General features: G+C 41.4%; 1 protein-coding gene across 8 annotated transcripts in view; it reads left to right on the forward strand.

The window, feature by feature from the left end:
* Positions 1-19,281, forward strand: part of grin1a (glutamate receptor, ionotropic, N-methyl D-aspartate 1a) — a 33,693-nt gene that overhangs the window by 3,313 nt on the left and 11,099 nt on the right. For 3 of the 8 annotated variants that reach the window (XM_079364029.1, XM_079364023.1, XM_079364027.1), the window contains exons 2-19: positions 81-215; positions 1,581-1,757; positions 5,681-5,743; positions 6,503-6,600; positions 8,079-8,200; positions 9,218-9,392; positions 10,858-11,002; positions 12,104-12,190; positions 12,606-12,741; positions 13,072-13,199; positions 14,249-14,413; positions 15,599-15,717; positions 16,082-16,194; positions 16,741-16,889; positions 17,317-17,474; positions 18,021-18,182; positions 18,508-18,617; positions 18,985-19,130. In XM_079364029.1, coding sequence (XP_079220155.1) covers positions 81-215; positions 1,581-1,757; positions 5,681-5,743; positions 6,503-6,600; positions 8,079-8,200; positions 9,218-9,392; positions 10,858-11,002; positions 12,104-12,190; positions 12,606-12,741; positions 13,072-13,199; positions 14,249-14,413; positions 15,599-15,717; positions 16,082-16,194; positions 16,741-16,889; positions 17,317-17,474; positions 18,021-18,182; positions 18,508-18,617; positions 18,985-19,130 — 2,388 coding nt within the window. Of the gene's footprint in view, positions 1-80; positions 216-1,580; positions 1,758-5,680; positions 5,744-6,502; positions 6,601-8,078; positions 8,201-9,217; positions 9,393-10,857; positions 11,003-12,103; positions 12,191-12,605; positions 12,751-13,068; positions 13,200-14,248; positions 14,414-15,598; positions 15,718-16,081; positions 16,195-16,740; positions 16,890-17,316; positions 17,475-18,020; positions 18,183-18,507; positions 18,618-18,984; positions 19,131-19,281 lie in introns of all 8 variants that reach the window. The other 5 variants (XM_079364022.1, XM_079364026.1, XM_079364025.1 and 2 more) reach the window with 3 other exon arrangements.

Below are 19,281 nucleotides of genomic sequence, written 5' to 3' on the forward strand. Positions count from 1 at the left end.
TCATATAGCGATGAGTGGTCTTCCTGTTTTGTCTCAAAGCCAGTGTCAGAATGATAAAGTGTTCTTCTGTGTCTCTGCAGGTCTACGCTATCCTGGTGAGTCACCCTCCCCAGTCCAACGACCACCTCACTCCAACGCCTGTCTCCTACACTGCAGGCTTCTACCGCATCCCCGTGGTTGGACTCACCACCCGCATGTCGATTTACTCCGACAAGGTGAGTGATGGATGACGGAGATGTAGTGAGAGATAGTGAGGAAGGGAAACAGGACGAGAGCAAACACAGAGAGAGGCAGTAAGGAGCTCCCCTGGGGCTGCTTCCAAAGCTTCCTAGATTAAACGTCCCATCACTGTCCATTAGAGCAGCTGTGATTAAATGGGTTTCCAACTGAAAACTGAAAGAGCATTATTAATAATGCCTACGACCTTAGTTAATGTTTTTATGAAGCACAAGCCACTAAAATGAAACTTTAAAGCAGTCTGATAAATAAAATCCTGCAGAGATCTTTAATAACTCAATTTCAAATCTATATAAATGACAACTCCTTTCGCCCTGGATGTTCAAGTCAATCATGAGCATTACATCCAGAGACTTGAATGAATGTGTAAAGATTCTTTATAGTTTTTTTTGTAGCAGACTGATTGGGCATTAGTTTCTCCACTAAAACAGGGCATTTGTTTTTCTTTTATGCATGATGTCAATATTTTTGGAACAATTTCAGCTGCATGCAGTTCAATTAACAATGCATTGCATGTTAGAGTACAGCGACCATTACAGACATACATCATTAGTGAACATGCCGTTCAAATGTATGAGCATTGTATTATTAGCTCTCCCATTTAGTCCAAAGAGTAAAAGCAAATAGATTCCTTAAACAGAAGAAAAAAAAACATGTGTCAGAAAGCTGTGTGACTCTTTTGCCTACTCTTATATTTCACTGCAAATATCTATCTAAATATATAAAGATCTTTGATACATCTTTGATGGTAGTTACATATTAAAATTATCATTATATTTGCACATTTTTGTATTTTTAAACACCCCTTCAGCAACCCTTCAGTGTTCTGCCCCCCAAAGGCTTCTCAAGAGCCGGCCAATCAGCAGAAAGGAGCCACGTGGGGAGGAGGGCCTTATAGAGAAAGCTGCTTAAACGAGCTGCAAATCATGCAAAGATGCTCTATTGTTTTGTATGATCTATGTTTTTTTAAATGCGACCTTGTGAAAATATGTTACATTAAAATGACATGCATTTGCACACACAATTGAAATACAAATATCTTCCTTATGCATTCCCCTGGAGGGGGTAAAAGAAGTCCACTCACTGTTTTACTTAAAACTTTTCTTGGTTAAAAATGATTCTTCTCCGGCTGAGCTTCATACACAGAGACATTGTTATGTCCAGACAGCAGAGAATCTTTTCTGAGATAGGTACAAAGTTAGGGTTCACATACCTGTCCACAACGTACCTGTCCAGAATCTCTTTATTTGTCCACTTCTTTGCACATGTTTGTGAGGTTTGACTCATGCATGGAAAATCTCACCATCATGACAACCTGTTAACCTGTAGTTTGTGCTCCTCAGAGTATCCACCTGTCTTTCCTGCGGACGGTCCCGCCGTACTCCCATCAGGCACACGTATGGTTCGACCTGATGCGCGAGTTCAACTGGAACCACATCATCCTGATCGTGAGCGACGACCATGAGGGGCGGGCTGCACAGAAGAGGCTCGAGACCCTGTTAGAGGAGAGAGAAACAAAGGTGAGACGCTCCGACTCCTCAGCAGAGTGAGTGAGCATGAGCGGGCAAGTGTGTAAGGGTTTTAAAAAAAAACCTCAGTAGTCTTCTATGTACGTAACTGTTTTCCTTTCTGTTATGTGGCCACATCTCTTCCTCACCATTGTGTAAACATTGGCTAACATTCCTAGAGACATCAACAGCGTCTAATGTGGTCTAATCTGACAAAAGTTTGTATGTTTATTTGCTCATCTTCACGTTGCTTTTCGCCATAGTCCAAATTCAGTGTCTATCCACAATGGGAGCCAAATAGTGGACTTTAACGTGGGGCTCTGCAAACCATCACAGACCGAAGGGTTTTATAGGGTCCTTGTTGGAACTCAGGTGCTTTTCTTTCTTCCTGATGTGTTGTAAAATCCCAGCTTCATTGTGCACAGAGGCCTTGTGTTTGTCAGACCCCGCTAGGTCTTGCTCACACAGGAGATGCTTTTCTTGTTGATGTGCCTTTTCAGATACCGCTGATGCATCCATTTTAAGTGTAGCTCTGAGCTGCGTATGTGGGTCAGGGAAATGCTGATCTTCTTTGAGCCAAAACAGACTTGAGACTGCCATGATGTGTGCCCTTTAGGAGAGGAGACAGAGACAGGAAAAAGAAAAACAACTGCCATCTATTGCATCCTTTTAATATGATGAAATCACCATGGGATTTTTTCCCCCAGTATCCTCTGTGATGCATGTCCCTCTCTGGGGCTTTTTGCTGTAATTGTGCTGCAGAGTGAAATGAGTCCTGATTTTGAGATTTAATTAAATCAAAGGCGAATGAGACGATGACTATGACACACACCCGAGGTAATTCACAGACGGAAGCTGCAGTTCAAGTAAAAGCTGCTTAAATTAAATGACCGGGATCAAGTTAGTCACATTGGACCATGCACAAACTTCCATGCAGTTTTAATAACATCAAATCATCTGGATGCAGCTCACATCCTGCACTGAGGATGAGAATTGTGTGTTTTCAAAGCCTTTTGATGAGTTTTCAGGAAGCGCCTGTTATGTTTGCATCATCTTAGTTTGGGGCTTAATAATAACCCATCTGTGAGTCTCATTCAATGTCATAATTCTGAGGGAATTGCTCGAAGTCTTTCTACTATGAGGCTTTAATTACGCATTTATTTGGACTTGACTGCAGGGCCAAATCCTGCATTTTCAAGCCCTGAGTAAGAATTATGTAAGAAAATCTCAAAATGTTTGCACCGGTGATGATACTTAAATAATGAAAAAACCCAAATGCTTAGGTTGTTGATTATGCATTTTTGTTATTAACAACGGAAAAGACTAGTGCCAACAATGTTGCGTTTTTAATACGTACAATTTCATTTTGATATGAGGCCAGTTGAATCTACAACAAGAGTAATTTATTGTGTTTTAATCTCACACACAAAGTCCTCTTGCACAAAAGTCCTTTAAGCAGTAAATGTGTATTAACCCACGGCTAAAAATAGCCTTTTCTAAAGGCTCAAGTTTCTCCGGTTTGCTTGTTGTTTGCTAAAAGCCCAGCTGTTTCACTAAAATACTCAGCTAAAGAGTAAACAGTAATTCTTTCTTTATCTCCATCTTTTCAATTGACGTTTTTGTCCCACAGCAATGAGCTTAAGACTAAGGCACAGAAAGAGACTTGAAATATCTTGAGAGATGGACCAACCCTTTGTGCACATTAAAAAGATCAATTTACACCAGCTATATGGACAAAACTTTATCTGTACAGTGACATTTTAATGATCAATTATTAAGTTTCATCAGTTGGCATGACAGTTGGAAAATTGCTATTTAGGAAGAAAAACAAATTTATGAAATGGATCTTAAAAATGGTAATGATTGAAAGAAAATGTAAAAAAGTTCAGATTTTCATTTGTTTTAGCGCCCCCTGCAGGCTAATCATCCTACACAGCTTTTTTTGTTCCTTGTTTGTCTGTCAATCAGATGAAACATTGTTTTGATGGTTTGACGCTGACCACCTAAACTGTATAAGCAGCAACAGTTTAAGGTGATAGTTTACACATGGCACCTCTGTCTCATCTTGCTCTAATTAAAGGCGGAAGTGTTAGTCCTGAGTCCTGCTAATTACCCCGATGTGCTGTGTACACTCAGTACATTTGCATGTCTTATTTTTAGCTTCTCAACAAGTCTTTAGCGAGGTCACACAGTCGCTGGGGGATCACTGTCACCACCCGCAAAGAGGTTCTGGACACAGGGACGTTCTCGGAGTGCCAACTCGACCTACACATGAAATATTAAAGCCTCACAGAGGATACAAAAATAGAGCACTAGAAAAATCTCTATGGGTAAAAAAAAGACAAAGGCAGTTTTTTTATCGAGTGCTGCGGGGTGTTACTCGTGCAGGCTCACTGAGGGTACACAAGAGCTCTCTCTATCTTTATGTCACAGTTTTAAAAACTGTTACCGCCGTTTCTTTGTGATTATGCAGTAGTGTTAGGAATGAATAATTAGGAATGTGAATTAAACATTGTCATTTTCTCAACAAAAGGGTGAAAACTGTCTTCTCACTTTTATTCTGGTTTGAAGGCACGCATTGTATTTTGTAGTAGATGCTCAGCAGCATTTAAAGAATTTAAAATGTTATTTACTCAAATAATGCAACAAACAAAGTTGCACCTAGTATCAGCTTGTATGATAACTTTTGCATGTCTTCAGTTATAAGTGGAGGAGTTTCACACTTGTGTTTACAGTGAATTCGCCTGTCAGCTTGAATACTGCACTGATGCACCGACAACGTAGCCAAGGGAGAGAAATGGACCCAGAGTGCACTGAGGTGTGAGCTCTGAAGCCAGGCAGCTGTGAAGGAAACTCTGTGAGGCAGAGAGATGAAAATGGCTCCCCTCTCACCTCTAACAGGAGACAGGTCCTGACTGAAATCCAAAATGGGGAACCCTTGGGTGGCTAGATCAAAGTTTAACGTGCTCTGGTCAGAGGCAGCATGTTGTACTCTGGCCAAAGCCCTGGCATACTGGCTAATACTACATACAGAAGGACCTATTTAATCTCTGTCCGTGTTAATAGTTAAGAAACAAAAACCCAACAGTCTGTAATTTTTTCACAATGAAGCAATTATTGCTTTTGCTAAATGACAGTATTGGAATGCAAATTAATCTGGACAAAGAAAACAAATCGGTTCCCTGAAAATCAAACCGCAATCTTTTCTTAAAAACACCCTTTTTGTTAGCTCTTCCCCAAGCAATCACAATCTTTTCAGTTTGTTGCAGCTGTGGTCTGAGTGTGAAGTGTAAATCCTTGAGTTGTGTATGGATTATAATCTTAATTATGGACTTTCTATGGGTTGTGTTTTATTTTAGGATCCACAAAATAAATCAAATTAGCATCTGCAACATATGAGGATGGTCACTGAGTTTTATGCTAAAGATAGCATATCGAAGCTCATTAACAAGATTGATCAACATCCACAACATCCACAACGTCAACAACGTCCCCAATGTCAACATGGATTTGCGTCCTTGTGAAGTTTTGAATGATCTCTTTTTAAGCAAGAAAAAAATAGATCCAGATCACACTTTGGATATCATGGTATGTTGATACAGTGTGAAATCTGAGGTACTTTTGAAACTACATTTCTAGGTGTGTTGGTTGTTTACACTAAAAATTGCAAGGAAACTAATCAGATGGCTAACGTGATGCATTTTAGGGTTTTCTATCAAACCATGCGTTGAATACAACTTTTGCATAATGATGATGTGATTTCAGTTTACTTAAAGCGCAGTCATCTCTGATGTTTTTGCAAGCCCCACTGTTAAAGGTCCCAATTTGAAGCAGAAAAGTGGGGATTTGTTGGAATGCTTTACTGCCCTCCATTTTCAACTGTTTATAATATTTTTCTGTGTCTGCATATTTTCTCTGTGCACATTACTCATCAGAATAAAAAAAGGAACTATGAAAACCTCGACCAACTGTCCTATGACAACAAGCGAGGACCTAAGGTATATTTGCATGGTCAATGCACGCCGCCCACCAACTTTTCCAATCGTAGCAACTAGAAACCAGCCCAAACCAGTCACCAGCCGACCCAGAAATGTTCCTCTCTTGGTAGCACGTGTTTTCTTTACTTTTTTACTTTGAGACATTTCCCTATGATTTAAATGAAGTATGATTTTTGTTATGAAAAATCTATAATTTTCGGTCATTCCAGAAAAAAAAAAAGAAAGCAGTGAACAGCGACCCGCTTTTATCATTTTCATTTTCTCCTTCAATAAAGGAATGCATGTACTCTGAACACACACACTCACACTCAAAAGGAGTTTGCAAGTTCATTCCTTTGTGGAGAACCGGTAGTGTGGGACAAAGCCGTTTCCCAGATGCTACTTCCTCCTGTTCTGTAGCACTTCCCTGATTTTCAGCAGTATTTTTGTTGGGGGAAAACGTTCCCCTCACCCCCTTCACCCGTTTTTAGTTACTGGTTGCATTGACCTTCTTCTTCCCCCTACCTAACACATGCACGTCCTTCTTTGGAGCCTTGATAACCCTCAGTTTGCATGCAAACAAATGCAAAAGTTTTTTTTTTCCCTTAAAGCTTTTTTTTTTTTAGTTCAGCCGGTTCCCCTGGATCGCTTTCCTTTTTATCTCTGTCTCCCGTTTTCAAACAAAATCGACCAAGCTCGAACCAAGCAGGTAAAGAGGCAGCATGGTGTCTGAGGTAGAGAAAAGTAGCTGGCTTGACCTTTCTTATGCCCTGATCACAGGCAGAGAAAGTCCTCCAGTTCAGCCAGGAGACTAACTTAACTGCTCTGCTGCTGGAGGCCAAAGAGCTGGAGGCCCGAGTCATCATCCTGTCCGCCAGGTAAGTTATGTACCCCTGATTAAACATTTCACCCCAAGTATGAGATTGTTAAAGTATCACATATATCCATCGCTAACAGACGCAAAACATGACTTGAAAAAAAAAACACATCTAGCTTACATTGGATTTGAATTGTCCTGCTTCAATACAGGCTTAAACAAGCAGCTGTTTTTGTTTTCGATTCAAGGTATATAGGCAATTCATTATTTATTTGTTGAACATGTCTTCACGTGTCCTCCAATAGTCCTCCCTGACTTTTGAAGGACCCATTCGGTGCATCATTTATGGCCCAACAAATCCCAGGATTCATTGCCAGCAATTTTCTTTGTAAATTATTTTTCAAACCTTTTTTTTTTCATAATCCAAGTCTGACTTTACAGTTATGAATTGGCACATAAAGCAGTTACAGAAAAAGAATTGGTTAATAAAAGGAACAAAACTTAGAGAGTCACTCTGAAGTAAGAGTGACAACAAGTCTTGACTTTTATAGCCATTTAAATCAAAGACTTATTGAGTTTGAACACATTTTAATGTTCGGAAGTTTGTTTGCTCATTTATATAGGAACAGTGGTTTGGTCTTTATAAATCTACATTTGTGTATAAATTGTTTCGGGATAATAATCAGGGTATTATAGGTTGGCTTGCTCTTGTGCAGCTCTTGAGGTAGCCACAGTAGCAGACAGGGGCAGCACTCAGAAACTGGGGGGTAAGGGTGGTGTGCAATAGCTGGTGACGCACACATCGAATCCTCTGTGGATCTGACCTCAATTCAGATCCTCCTTAGCAGTCTACGTCGGCTACGAGGGCTGAGTCCTTATTAGGATGCATTCTTTGAAAGATGTCCCCCTGAAATGAGACATAGATAACAAAAAAATCACACAGTCATACAAATGATATGCTGTTGCAGGTGAAGTGACGGCTGTCATGTTAACACTGGGGTGGAATCTCAGCTATGTGCAGCTTCTGCTGAACAAGCTAGCAAACTAGTTGCAAAAGAATGGTAGCCAAATATAGTAAGACACGGTCTACTGTAGCTGATTGTTTTCTCGATGTGTTTGGTTTGTGTCTTTTGGAGGACATTTTAAAAAGTATTGGCAGCAACACTACTTGTGTAAAGAAATGGTTTGGGTTAAAGTCAAATGTCAGCAATAAATTGTTGTCCCTCATACAATGATCTCCTGGGTGAAAGCTAATGAGCACTCGTGCAGAAAACCCCAAAGGCTAACTTCACTTACAACCCAGATGGTCACAGAGCTCCCCAAAAAGCATGCACTGCAATACTAAACCCTTCCTGGTGATATTTTGTGTTTTGATGGAGTCTCTGACAGATTTTTGGGACGTCCCAGATGTCCCAGAAGCTGCACGGTCATTTCTGTAATGCTCAATTTTTGGTTTGTCTCAGGAGATTTAATGTTGTTAATGTTTTCTGTGACATTAAAAACAAACAATAGTTGCCCCTTTTTTTTTTTTTTTTACAGTGAGGAGGATGCTGCTGCAGTGTACAAGGCGGCCCGCTTCCTCAACATGACGGGATCGGGCTACGTGTGGCTTGTGGGCGAGCGGGAGATGTCGGGTAAAGCCCTGAGCGAGGCGCCAGACGGTAGGTTTCATCCGGCAGAGATCAGTTGGAATACATGAGTTAACCCCCGGCTTTACTCACAGGCCGATCATAACATCGTCAGGATTAGAGGGATTAACCATTAAACGATGGGTGCATTACATGATTAACTGTATAACTGCTTGTTTTGAGTTGAGCATTTAAAACGTTTAAGCATTTTTTTGTTTAAAGGTTTAAATGAGCTGTGTATTTACAGTCCATTCTAGTTTTAAAATGTGTGTCCTGGATTATAAAAAGGTCAATTCATTGTGCTATTGTGCCGTATTAATACCCTGGTTTCTAATGAATTATGAACGAAGAGTTTTGGGACAGATAGCTGATAGAATGGTAAGCTACAACCGAGTTTCTTGTCTCTATTCCTGGGTTTTACACACAAATCTCTCACAGTATTTTAACACTTTGTGCTCACAAATGTCAATTGTCTTTCCCCCTGGGCACTCTGACACAACCAACCCCTGCAGAGCGTTTGTTGTCCTGTCCAATATCTTCACCTTCCACTGCAGCTTCTTTCAGGAGTCTGCAAGCAAGAGGGACCTGGTTGCAATCAGAAAACTTAGCTGAAGTTGGATTGTTGCTTGGTTTAAGTTTAGGTCCTACGGTATTTTTGTTTGTCCCTAACACAAAACTACTTTGCCTGTGCTGACTCCCATAACCATAGCTGTTAGGACAGGGAAAAATATATCCAACTTCAAGGGACTCCTTTAACATGCTGTGAAAAGGTCATCGGCGGCAACATCAGGAAAATGATCCATCAGTTCTGTTGCCATATCTCATAAATCACAAGATGTGTATATTTTTTTGGGGTGGTTTTCTTCCCTGAGATGAGCGGGCAAAGAAGATGGATCATGACGCTGATGTCTGACCTTTATCCAGGATGTCTAAATTGGAGGCCCTATAAGTTTTATTCCACTTTGTGCATTGCAAAAGGATCCTGCAAAATGTCCATAATGGGCTCAGGTTGGTGATTAGCTTTCTTTTCCCTTGTTGGCCTGATCTCAGGTCTGATCGGCCTCCAACTCATCAACGGGAAGAATGAGTCAGCACATATCAATGATGCAGTGGCTGTGGTGGCTCAGTCCATCCAGGAGCTCTTTGAGAAGGAGAACATCACAGAACCCCCGAGAGGATGCGTGGGCAATACCAACATCTGGAAAACAGGGCCGCTCTTTAAACGGTAAGTTTGTGCAGATGTAAAACATAGCTGCAGAAAACGTTTTTTTGAGACATAGAAAGACATGGTTGGTTTGATGCACAATTCTATAATCACTGTCTGTAGATAGTGTAGACAGCATGATGTCACCCATTGATTTGTGGACTTCAATTTTAAAGCCTTGAGTTTTGCATGATGTCTTTCTTGGGAACCAGAAGCTATAAAATGTGAACATGAGGAAAGCTTTGTCTCTATCCTGAGATTAAAAAGATGCTGTTGTCACAAGTAGTAAATCAAACGTAAGCTCTGAATAATGCCAATTTACTCTAAACTGGACCATAATTTACGCAATGAACTTCAGTCGAATGGAATAAAAGACTTCATTGTCATTACACGGTTTTAAGAAATTACTGTGCATCATCTCATCATGCTGCAATAAAGTAGAATGCCATTAAATAAGCTATAGTGGCCATTCACTCTTAAGCTGTTAATGAAACACCTTAAGAATAGACTCCTTTATAACAACTGCTTCCCTACAATCAGACTTCTTTTTGCAACCAGTAGAGGGGCCATCTGATGGACATTAAAGAGCATGCCGGTATAGGTATTTAGCATATTGGTGCTTGCTTCACTTAGACAGAACAAGGCTTTGTTCACTCCTTTCAAGAAATCTAAAACTTTCTTGTGGAGCTCCATGAAATCAGCTCCAGATTTTTCCTTTAAGACAACATTTGGGTGCTGATAGGCTAGTGATTAGTTTGCACCAACCATGTGAAGAGGATGTAGTCCTTAAAGCACCACACTCCCTCTCTCTCTCTCTCTGATTCTATCCAATTTCCAGACTCTCCAATAGGCACAAAAAGCCCAAAAAGTAAATCTTAAAAAAGCATGGTGCTAAAGTTCGTCATCTCTAGGACCTCTACTCTATATGGACCAGGGAACTTGACTTGGCTCAAGAAATCTATAACTTACAGTACTCTAACTTCTTAATTTAACCCAGTTCATTTAGTCTGGTTGTTTCAGTTCTTTGTTGGCAGGAGTGTTATTCATTAATTTGGCTGTTTGGTTTGGTCAAAAATCTTTTCAGCTACTGGGGGGAACACTAATCAATATATTAAGAGTCATAATTGTTCTTCTTTACAAGTCCCCAGCAAAAAAAACAACATTTATTACTAACTAACTAACCAACCAACCAACCAACTTCATACCTATAAGAGGAAAATTAATTACGACAGACCCACTTAACGAAATGTCTCTTTATCAAAACAGAAAAACGAGCAACTCGCTTTAATTAGACGAGGTAAAAGAAAAAGAAAAACATTTTGATTGATGCTCTAACACCTTCATCTTCTTTTCTACATTTATTGTAATCATATTGTTTCATACACTGAACAATGTTTAAAAACCAAATGCATACTCCTAGAGCTCATCTTTTACCCGTGTGTGAACATTAATTTAAGCAAATTATACTTGTTTTCCCATGCCACAGGGTACTAATGTCATCGAAATACCCAGAGGGCCTCACAGGGCGCGTGGAGTTCAACGACGACGGCGACAGGAAGTATGCCCACTATAGTATCCTCAACTATCAGAAGAGTCGACTCATTCAAGTCGGAATCTACAACGGAACACAGGTAATAAAACCGGCTGAGGTCATTTAAGTTTATTGGACACAGCTGATTTGAGAGTTCAAGGGAGTTTAAGGATTTAACTTTCCCTTTCAATACATGGCTCCCTGGTGTGTGTCATATCTTCAGCATTTCTGCATAGTCATCTACTTTTTTATTCATCCTGGACTGGTGCTCTGGCTCTCTATCTTTCGTGAGAGGTAACTAATGTAGGGCAATTCCAAAACCCCAGTCAGCGCACAAAAAGCTATCAGCTCTGCCAAAGCTACTGCTGCATTCTGTCACACTGAATCTGAGTTGTATTTCAAATATTTACATCTTCTGCTGCTACAATGAAATGGAAATGTCATGAAACTTAATTATTAAGTTTCATGACATTTAAATTAACAGTGACTGAATGCTGAGTGGGCAAGAGCGAATGTGGCTTTTTAATAACTTAAAATTAGTCTGAAAAGCAGCCGACTTTTTCTGCCCTCTGTGGCTTGATGTTTCTCAAGTCTCAGACCACAGCTGATGAGAAGTCAAACTGCTGGAGGTCCGCAAATGATTTTTCAACTTGCCATCCTACTTAGTTAGTTTTGCTTGCATTACAACATAGCTCCTGAAGTATCATTCAACTTTAAGTTGGATCAGGCTTTCAGGTTAGCTTGTTTTCTGCTTTGCAAAAGAAACAGCTTTTTCTGTTGATAAAATGTCCAACTGTAGATATCATCAATGAGCTGTGTGAATATTACAAACAAAAAGAAGACTTTCACACATAGTGAAAAACTGTGGTAAAAGGTAATTACTTACTTTGTGACTATTCTGTCAATGTATATTCATAAACAGTAAATGGTGGATATTAAAGGGCTAGGCATGCAAACACAACAAAATGTCTGCACTGCCAGAATCAGCACTTGCACTCGAGTGATAATCATAAGATCCTGAAAGCCTCAGGTATGATACACAAGTCAGAGGTCTCTGAAGTAAATAAAAGAAGCGCTGAGCTATCATTACATAAAGCTGACTCATTAGTGGAGTACGCCCACAGTGTTGGAGCCTCATCAGCAGCATGCCTTCTGTCAGCGCTCACCTATAATACTGTACATGTATGTGGCATCCTCACAGGTGGTGATGAACAATCAGCGGAAGATCATCTGGCCCGGGGGAGAGACCGAGAAACCACAGGGCTTCCAGATGTCCACTCGATTAAAGGTAGGGTTCCTTCTTCAATGTGACATTCATGTCCACACAGATAGAGGCGGAGCTCAGCTGATATGTTCCTGTTGGACAATGTGATGACATTTTATTCACAGAGGGGAATGAAGTTCATCTATGCTTATAAAGGCAGCAGTGATAAATTTGGTATGACTTTTCATCTTTTTTAATTTGTCAAAGGCCTGCAAAGAAGCTCTCATCCGTATCCTTGTCAGTTTTCTTTTTTGTCATTTGTCAGACTCGTTGTGTTATGTGTATCTGGGGGTTTCTGTGTTGTATGTTGTTTGTGTAACTGCTTGTTATTTTCCAAGCATTTTTGTTCTTTCTTGCTGTTCTGCAGTCCAGCCCCTCGGGATCAAACACATCCAACTCTGGCTTTGTGATAAACAGCTTTCTGTCCCGTCTGTTGTAGATAGTGACGATACACCAGGAGCCATTTGTGTATGTGAAACCCACTCAGCCGGATGGAACATGCCATGAAGAAATGACATTAAATGGAGTCTTAATTAAAAAGGTTATCTGCACTGGGCCCAATGAGACCATCCCAGGTAACACATCAGGGACGTTTATATTATCACTGTGCTTTTACTGCACCCGCCAAACACCCACTGGAGATGCATACATATATATGCAGTAGGTATCTATATATGTATGCATGTAGCTGAGTGTGCCATTCAGAATGAGAGGTTGCTGGGAGATGCTTGGTGTGTGTGCTATGTGTGGCAAAGAGTGTGATTGTGTGTGTGGTCGTCTGCAGTGCTCCGTGTCACCGCATTCCGTTCCGTCTACGTGCGCCGCAACCGGATCAAAAGCAAAACAATCCCACATGTTTCATCAAGAGTGATTGTAACTTTAGACTCTCGCTGGTTTGGTTACAGGACGCCCAATTGTACCCCAGTGTTGTTATGGATTCTGTGTTGATCTCCTGATCAAGTTGGCTATGACCATGAACTTCACCTACGAAGTGCATCTGGTGGCTGATGGGAAATTTGGAACTCAAGAGCGCGTAAGTTCAACCTACAGTGTCTTTTTGTCAAAGTCTTGCATGTGTTGTAGGTCCAACATAATATCTTACATTCAATAACTCACATACATTTAATCCTTTTACTGAACTCCTGATGAATAATCAGCAGAAGATCTGGCCCAAACATTACTGATTTCACTCACAATATTAAGAGTTAAGCAATAAGCAGTCATAAAGCAGAGCCATAGACATAAAAATGTCCAGCAGCTGATTTGCACGTCGCCAATGATACAATGTGTTTTATTGACTTTAATATCCTGGCTTCAAAAGTCAAGCCATAGTGTCAAGTGCTTTAAAACTACATTGCTTCTAATGACCAGCAGGAGATGACTTCACTGATGGCATGAAGAAGACTGGTTGTATGAAACCAGAAAAAAAAGTAACTCTACTGGTTGATTTCTTTATTCATTAAATATTTTTTCAAAGGAGGATTTGGTTTTGATCTTCTTATTTAAGCCTTATTCAATACAAAATAATGTACTTTTTTTTTAAATCATGGTCCCATTTGGAGTAAAATTTATTTTTTAAAAAGTATGGTAAGCTTGCCATGGCTACTTGTCACTGTTATGGTGACTTTATGTAATTCTTTATTGGAAGACTCAAGGTCATTTGAAAAACACACAGCAACACACAAACATATAGCAACACACAGGTGTATATACTACTATAATACTTTATGTATAACAGTCCAAGAAATCGCCACTGATGAAGGGGCCAAAGTTTTAATATCAAAAGAGCCAACCTGGAAACAATAAGTGAAAAAGTGTGTGTGTAGCCCCATACAAGACATTTCCAAGATAACAAACAAAACCCACAACTGTAGAAAACTTTTCTTGTTGTTTGTTGCATGAAAATTCATAAAAATAACACATCTTCTTTTGAGCCAGATCCAAGGTTGTGAAGCATGTCTAAAACTGAAATCCCCACATGGCTAAATCCAAAATCCTGAAAGCCTGGAAACATTCTGTTGTCTAGGCGACAGCAGGTTGACAGAGCATTCTTATGTTAACGCCTTCCTTTTGGGACTCTAGGTAAACAACAGCAACAAGAAAGAGTGGAATGGCATGATGGGAGAGCTCCTGGGGGGCCTCGCTGACATGATTGTGGCCCCGCTGACTATAAACAACGAACGAGCCCAGTACATCGAGTTCTCGAAACCCTTCAAATATCAAGGCCTCACCATCCTTGTTAAAAAGGTAAGGTTCCAACTTTATTAAAGTGGTGCTATGACAGGTCAAACAACCATTAGTATGTTGCGTGGATCATCATCCAAATCAACTTCCATTAGTTGTCAATCCATTAAAAATACCAATTTACCACATTCCCATGGCAGCCATTGTCCTCTAATGTTACTCACTGGATGGGATGCTCAGATGCTGTTTTAATGTCACACTGTTGAAGGATTAGGGATACATCTAAGGTAAGTAACATATTTAAGAACCCTTTAGCCACTGTTAGACCACAGCTAACTTTAGCACTTATTCACTACCTAGCTAATGATGATCAGCAAAGAGGCATAAATTCCATACTAGATGGAGTTTATCTGTGCATGGGCGCAGGATGGGCTTTTAAATGGGGAGGTGTTAGAGACCCCATGGGCAAACCATGGGCAAATACTTGAGCTTTTAGTGGTCTTTTTATCCAGATTGAAACATGGTCTCAAGATACGCCCTCCATCTGGGCCCATCCATGTGGGGTCCGTATGAGCACTGAGAGCATTGCTATGCTGGGTCCTCGTAAGGTAGATAATGGTGAAGGTAAAGGCCAACTTGCAAACAATCAATGCAGCATATGGCTGTGCTGGCTTCAATGCATACATAGAAACACAAAGAACAAAGGCTCAAAGAGGCCTTACCAGGACATCGTTTATTCGCTGAGCAGCACTTAAACAGAGATTTCTACGTCACAATTTGCAGAACTATTTCAATGTAAACATTCATTTGATTTGTCCTTTATCTTAACATGTGGATGTGGATTGGAGTTTTGCATCTATTTGTAGTCTATTTTGTATCACCATCCATTCTGTAAAAGCTCAAGCCAGAGATATGTAACTGTATTTTTCAGTAATCTGAATTCATTGTTTTCTACTAGAATTGATTACACAAGTATCAATAAGCTTTCATAAGTCTGAGACTTACATCCAAACTGTATTCATTTCATCACTCATGATTATAAGGTGATGCAGGGTTGACTTTTCCAATACATCAGTTCGTGTCATGACCATAATCACTGTAATTGCAACACCACTCAAGCTAATTTAAAAAGTATGCTTTACGATTTTAGCCTGTTGGGACATGAGTAAAGTTAAACTAATATGTAAATGTAGGGTACTTAAAGCCGTGAATCATCAATCTTCAACAAAATGTGACGTGTGTTTCCAGGAAATCCCTCGCAGTACACTGGACTCGTTCATGCAGCCGTTCCAAAGCACGCTGTGGCTGCTGGTGGGTCTATCGGTGCATGTGGTGGCGGTGATGCTTTACCTACTAGACCGGTTCAGGTACACAGGGAATCTGTGTGTGTATGGCTGTACCCATGTGTCTCTGTTTATGTACAGTATATCACGATTGAATGAATGAGTTTTGTGTGTATGTGAGTACACATACACTCCTGCGCGCTGCAGATCTTCCCTCGGTGTGGACTTGAAGGTAACAAGAGGTGAAGATTGTCTCCAACCATCCCACCGCTCTGTTCCTTTGCAGCGTACTTGTCTGTTTTCCTTCTCAGTTTGCCTTCCTCTTGCTTAAGCTCGCTCATTTTTCAGTTTCCTTCCCTGCCTGGGGCTGCCAGGGTTTTCCCCCTTCACTGGTTCTTGGCGATTTCTCATTCTCTCCCCTGCAACCCTCCCAATTTCTTCCCTCCAGCCCGTTTGGAAGATTTAAAGTAAACAGTGAAGAAGAAGAAGAAGATGCCCTCACCTTATCGTCTGCCATGTGGTTCTCCTGGGGAGTGTTGCTGAATTCTGGAATAGGAGAAGGTGGGTTGACAAAAAAAAAGAAAAAAGAATCTGTCACTGAAAAACCTCCAAATCATCATTTATTCAATGCTCCCTTTTTCCCACAACATGGTAATGCTGTTGTGTACTTAGGTCCTCGCAGTTTTGCATGTGTTAAAAGACCAGTGATGGCGTTTGGGGCTTGAGGTGTTGCCTTGTTGTCATGTTTCTGTTTGAGGATGCAGCAGCTTTTCTTTTTAGTTTGGACCTGTTGCTTGGATTGTTTCATTTGTCTTACAGCACATCCTTTTCATGATGGATGTTTTAGTGGCCTACATTTGTTTATAATTTCTTTGTTCCAGACTGTGTCCTCATCTCCCCTTTGTAATTCTACATATATGAGTAGTGTATACTTAATAATGTAGTTAGATATAGGTAACGCATTTTTTCAGTTGAATTACTGGATTAATAGTTCTTTAAACACTGGGCGGTTGAAATGTTATTTTACCGATAGCGACGGCATTTTATCTTTCAATTAGTGATTGAAAATGACTGACCTAAAATGTGAATCTTGGACTCACCACACAGGTGCCCCACGCAGCTTTTCAGCGAGAATCCTGGGCATGGTGTGGGCTGGCTTTGCCATGATAATTGTGGCTTCTTATACTGCCAACCTGGCTGCCTTCCTGGTGTTGGACCGGCCTGAGGAGCGCATCACCGGCATCAATGACCCAAGGGTGAGAACAGAATGAAAGTGACCATGCTATGACACATTTTTGATGCTTATACAAATCAAATGCTTCATTGAGTTTTACTTAAGTATTCAAAGGATGAACAAATACATCTGCTTGCTAATGGCCACATACTATTGTCAGTTGTAATATGACTTCTATGGCTAGTTATATTAAAAGGCATCAGATTAATGTGATAGGTTCACCATTCATAAAAGATCAGTTAAATCATCTTTATTTCCCTTCATGTATTTATTGGTTGCTCGCCCTCCTGTACTCACTTGGCCACACTGCGATTAGCCATGAAATTAGCTTCATTCCAGTTACATAAAACTGTCATTCAGAACATGTCAATTGTGCAGGCTCTTTAAATACAGAATAAATTTGGCGAAGAAGTTAGAAGTTACATATCGTGTTTTTTCTCCTTTTGCAGCTGAGAAACCCATCGGACAAGTTCATTTACGCCACGGTGAAGCAAAGTTCCGTGGACATCTACTTCCGGCGGCAGGTGGAGCTTAGCACCATGTACCGCCACATGGAGAAGCACAACTATGAGAGTGCCGCCGAGGCCATCCAGGCCGTGCGTGACAAGTGAGTCTCGGCCAGGCCGGGCCGACCAGGGCGCCTGTCGGCCGGCTGCTAGACCTTTTAGGCAAACACAGTTCAGGGCCAGTCCAGTCAGTTTAGGAGGGGGGGACATGGACCTCTGGGCCAGAAGGGAATGGTTGGACTTACTGCTGCTTTTCCCTCTGATCCGGGTCCATCGCCTGGCAAAGACAGACGTCCAGGGAGAGGAACGAGTGTGGTGTGTCAAGAGCACTGACACCAGTGTGAGGTCAAGCTAACATTGAGTGGAAGAGCACCCTTTTTCAGGTTGTACCCAGACGAACATCTTTGAGATGGGGGGAATCCAATGGGGGACGCGCCCTCACCCAGTTGGCATTGGATTTCTTTTGGGCCATAAGCAGCGGTAGCGATTGCTGGTAAACGCTGAATGACACACAAGATCTGGTGTGCGAGAAAGTGAAGGGTGGGAGCCGTAAATGTGTATGTAAATCATTGTACTGTCGCACCGTAACCCCCTCCTTCCCCTCCTCCTCCTCCCTCCTTCCTCCTCCTCCCTCCCCTCCCCCACAGCAAGCTGCATGCTTTCATCTGGGACTCTGCGGTGCTGGAGTTTGAAGCCTCGCAGAAGTGCGACCTGGTGACCACGGGAGAGCTGTTTTTCCGCTCGGGCTTTGGCATAGGCATGCGCAAGGACAGCCCCTGGAAACAGAATGTGTCCCTGGCCATTCTCAGGTCTGTCCCAGCCGAAGCTGCATTACTCGTATGACTTCTTTTGTTTCTTATCGATATGATTTCTTGGTCATGTTTTGACCATTTTTTATAGCCATCCAATACATCGCCTTATGTCACATCTTCTTTCTCTGTATCTCCCCTCTCCTGCCTCCTGCTCTCTGTTTGTCTCTGTCAAGTGTTTGTCTGTCTGTCTGTCTGTCTCCTGTCCTGCTGTCTCAGTTTCATTATTGTTAGCTGTTTGGGAGTGAGCGGTTCGAATACCCCATCTTTTTAGGCGTGTATTAACTTTGTTACCTCTCTCCCTACCTCCCCTAACCCCCTGCAGTTCTCATGAGAACGGCTTCATGGAAGACCTAGATAAAACCTGGGTGAGATACCAGGAGTGTGACTCAAGGAGCAATGCCCCAGCCACACTCACCTTTGAAAACATGGCAGGTATGGTCCATATCGCGAAACAGAAAGCGTTAAAAGTGATTGGACAAAAACTGCAGTGGTAAGGTACTGTAGCACTTTTTTGTCCAATACCTTTACTTAATCGTTGTTATAGTGACGGCGTGGGTGCTCTGTGGAAGTGTGCCGTACATAATCTTGTGCTGTGGCTTTGTGCGGTTGTGGTTTTTCATTAATATTATGTGGTTTTCAGCCGCCACCATCAGTCGGATCGTTCGATTAATTAAAAAAAAGGGCGACCAATGAGAATGGCCAAGCATTCATTCTCAGTGGAAGCGTCAGGTTTGGGGATTCACCTGCTCACATCTTTCCACCTCTGTTTTGTTTGTCTCCTTCTTTCCCCTCCTGACAGGTGTCTTTATGCTGGTGGCTGGAGGCATAGCAGCCGGGATCTTCCTCATCTTTATCGAAATCGCCTATAAGCGCCATAAAGACGCCCGCAGGAAGCAGATGCAGCTGGCCTTTGCGGCCGTCAATGTCTGGAGGAAGAACCTGCAGGTAGGATTGATCCCCTCTGCCTGCTCAAATGAAGGGTGGAAAGTTCTGAGAGAGCTTTAAAAAAAGCCCCCTCGTCATAAGGGTTGATTTCTGTCTCCCATCCTCTCAAGAATCTTTCTTTTTCCCTGCTAGATCACTGTATGAGAAACTG

Source organism: Symphodus melops (assembly GCF_947650265.1).
Source record: "Symphodus melops genome assembly, chromosome: 16".
Lineage (NCBI taxonomy): Eukaryota > Metazoa > Chordata > Actinopteri > Labriformes > Labridae > Symphodus > Symphodus melops.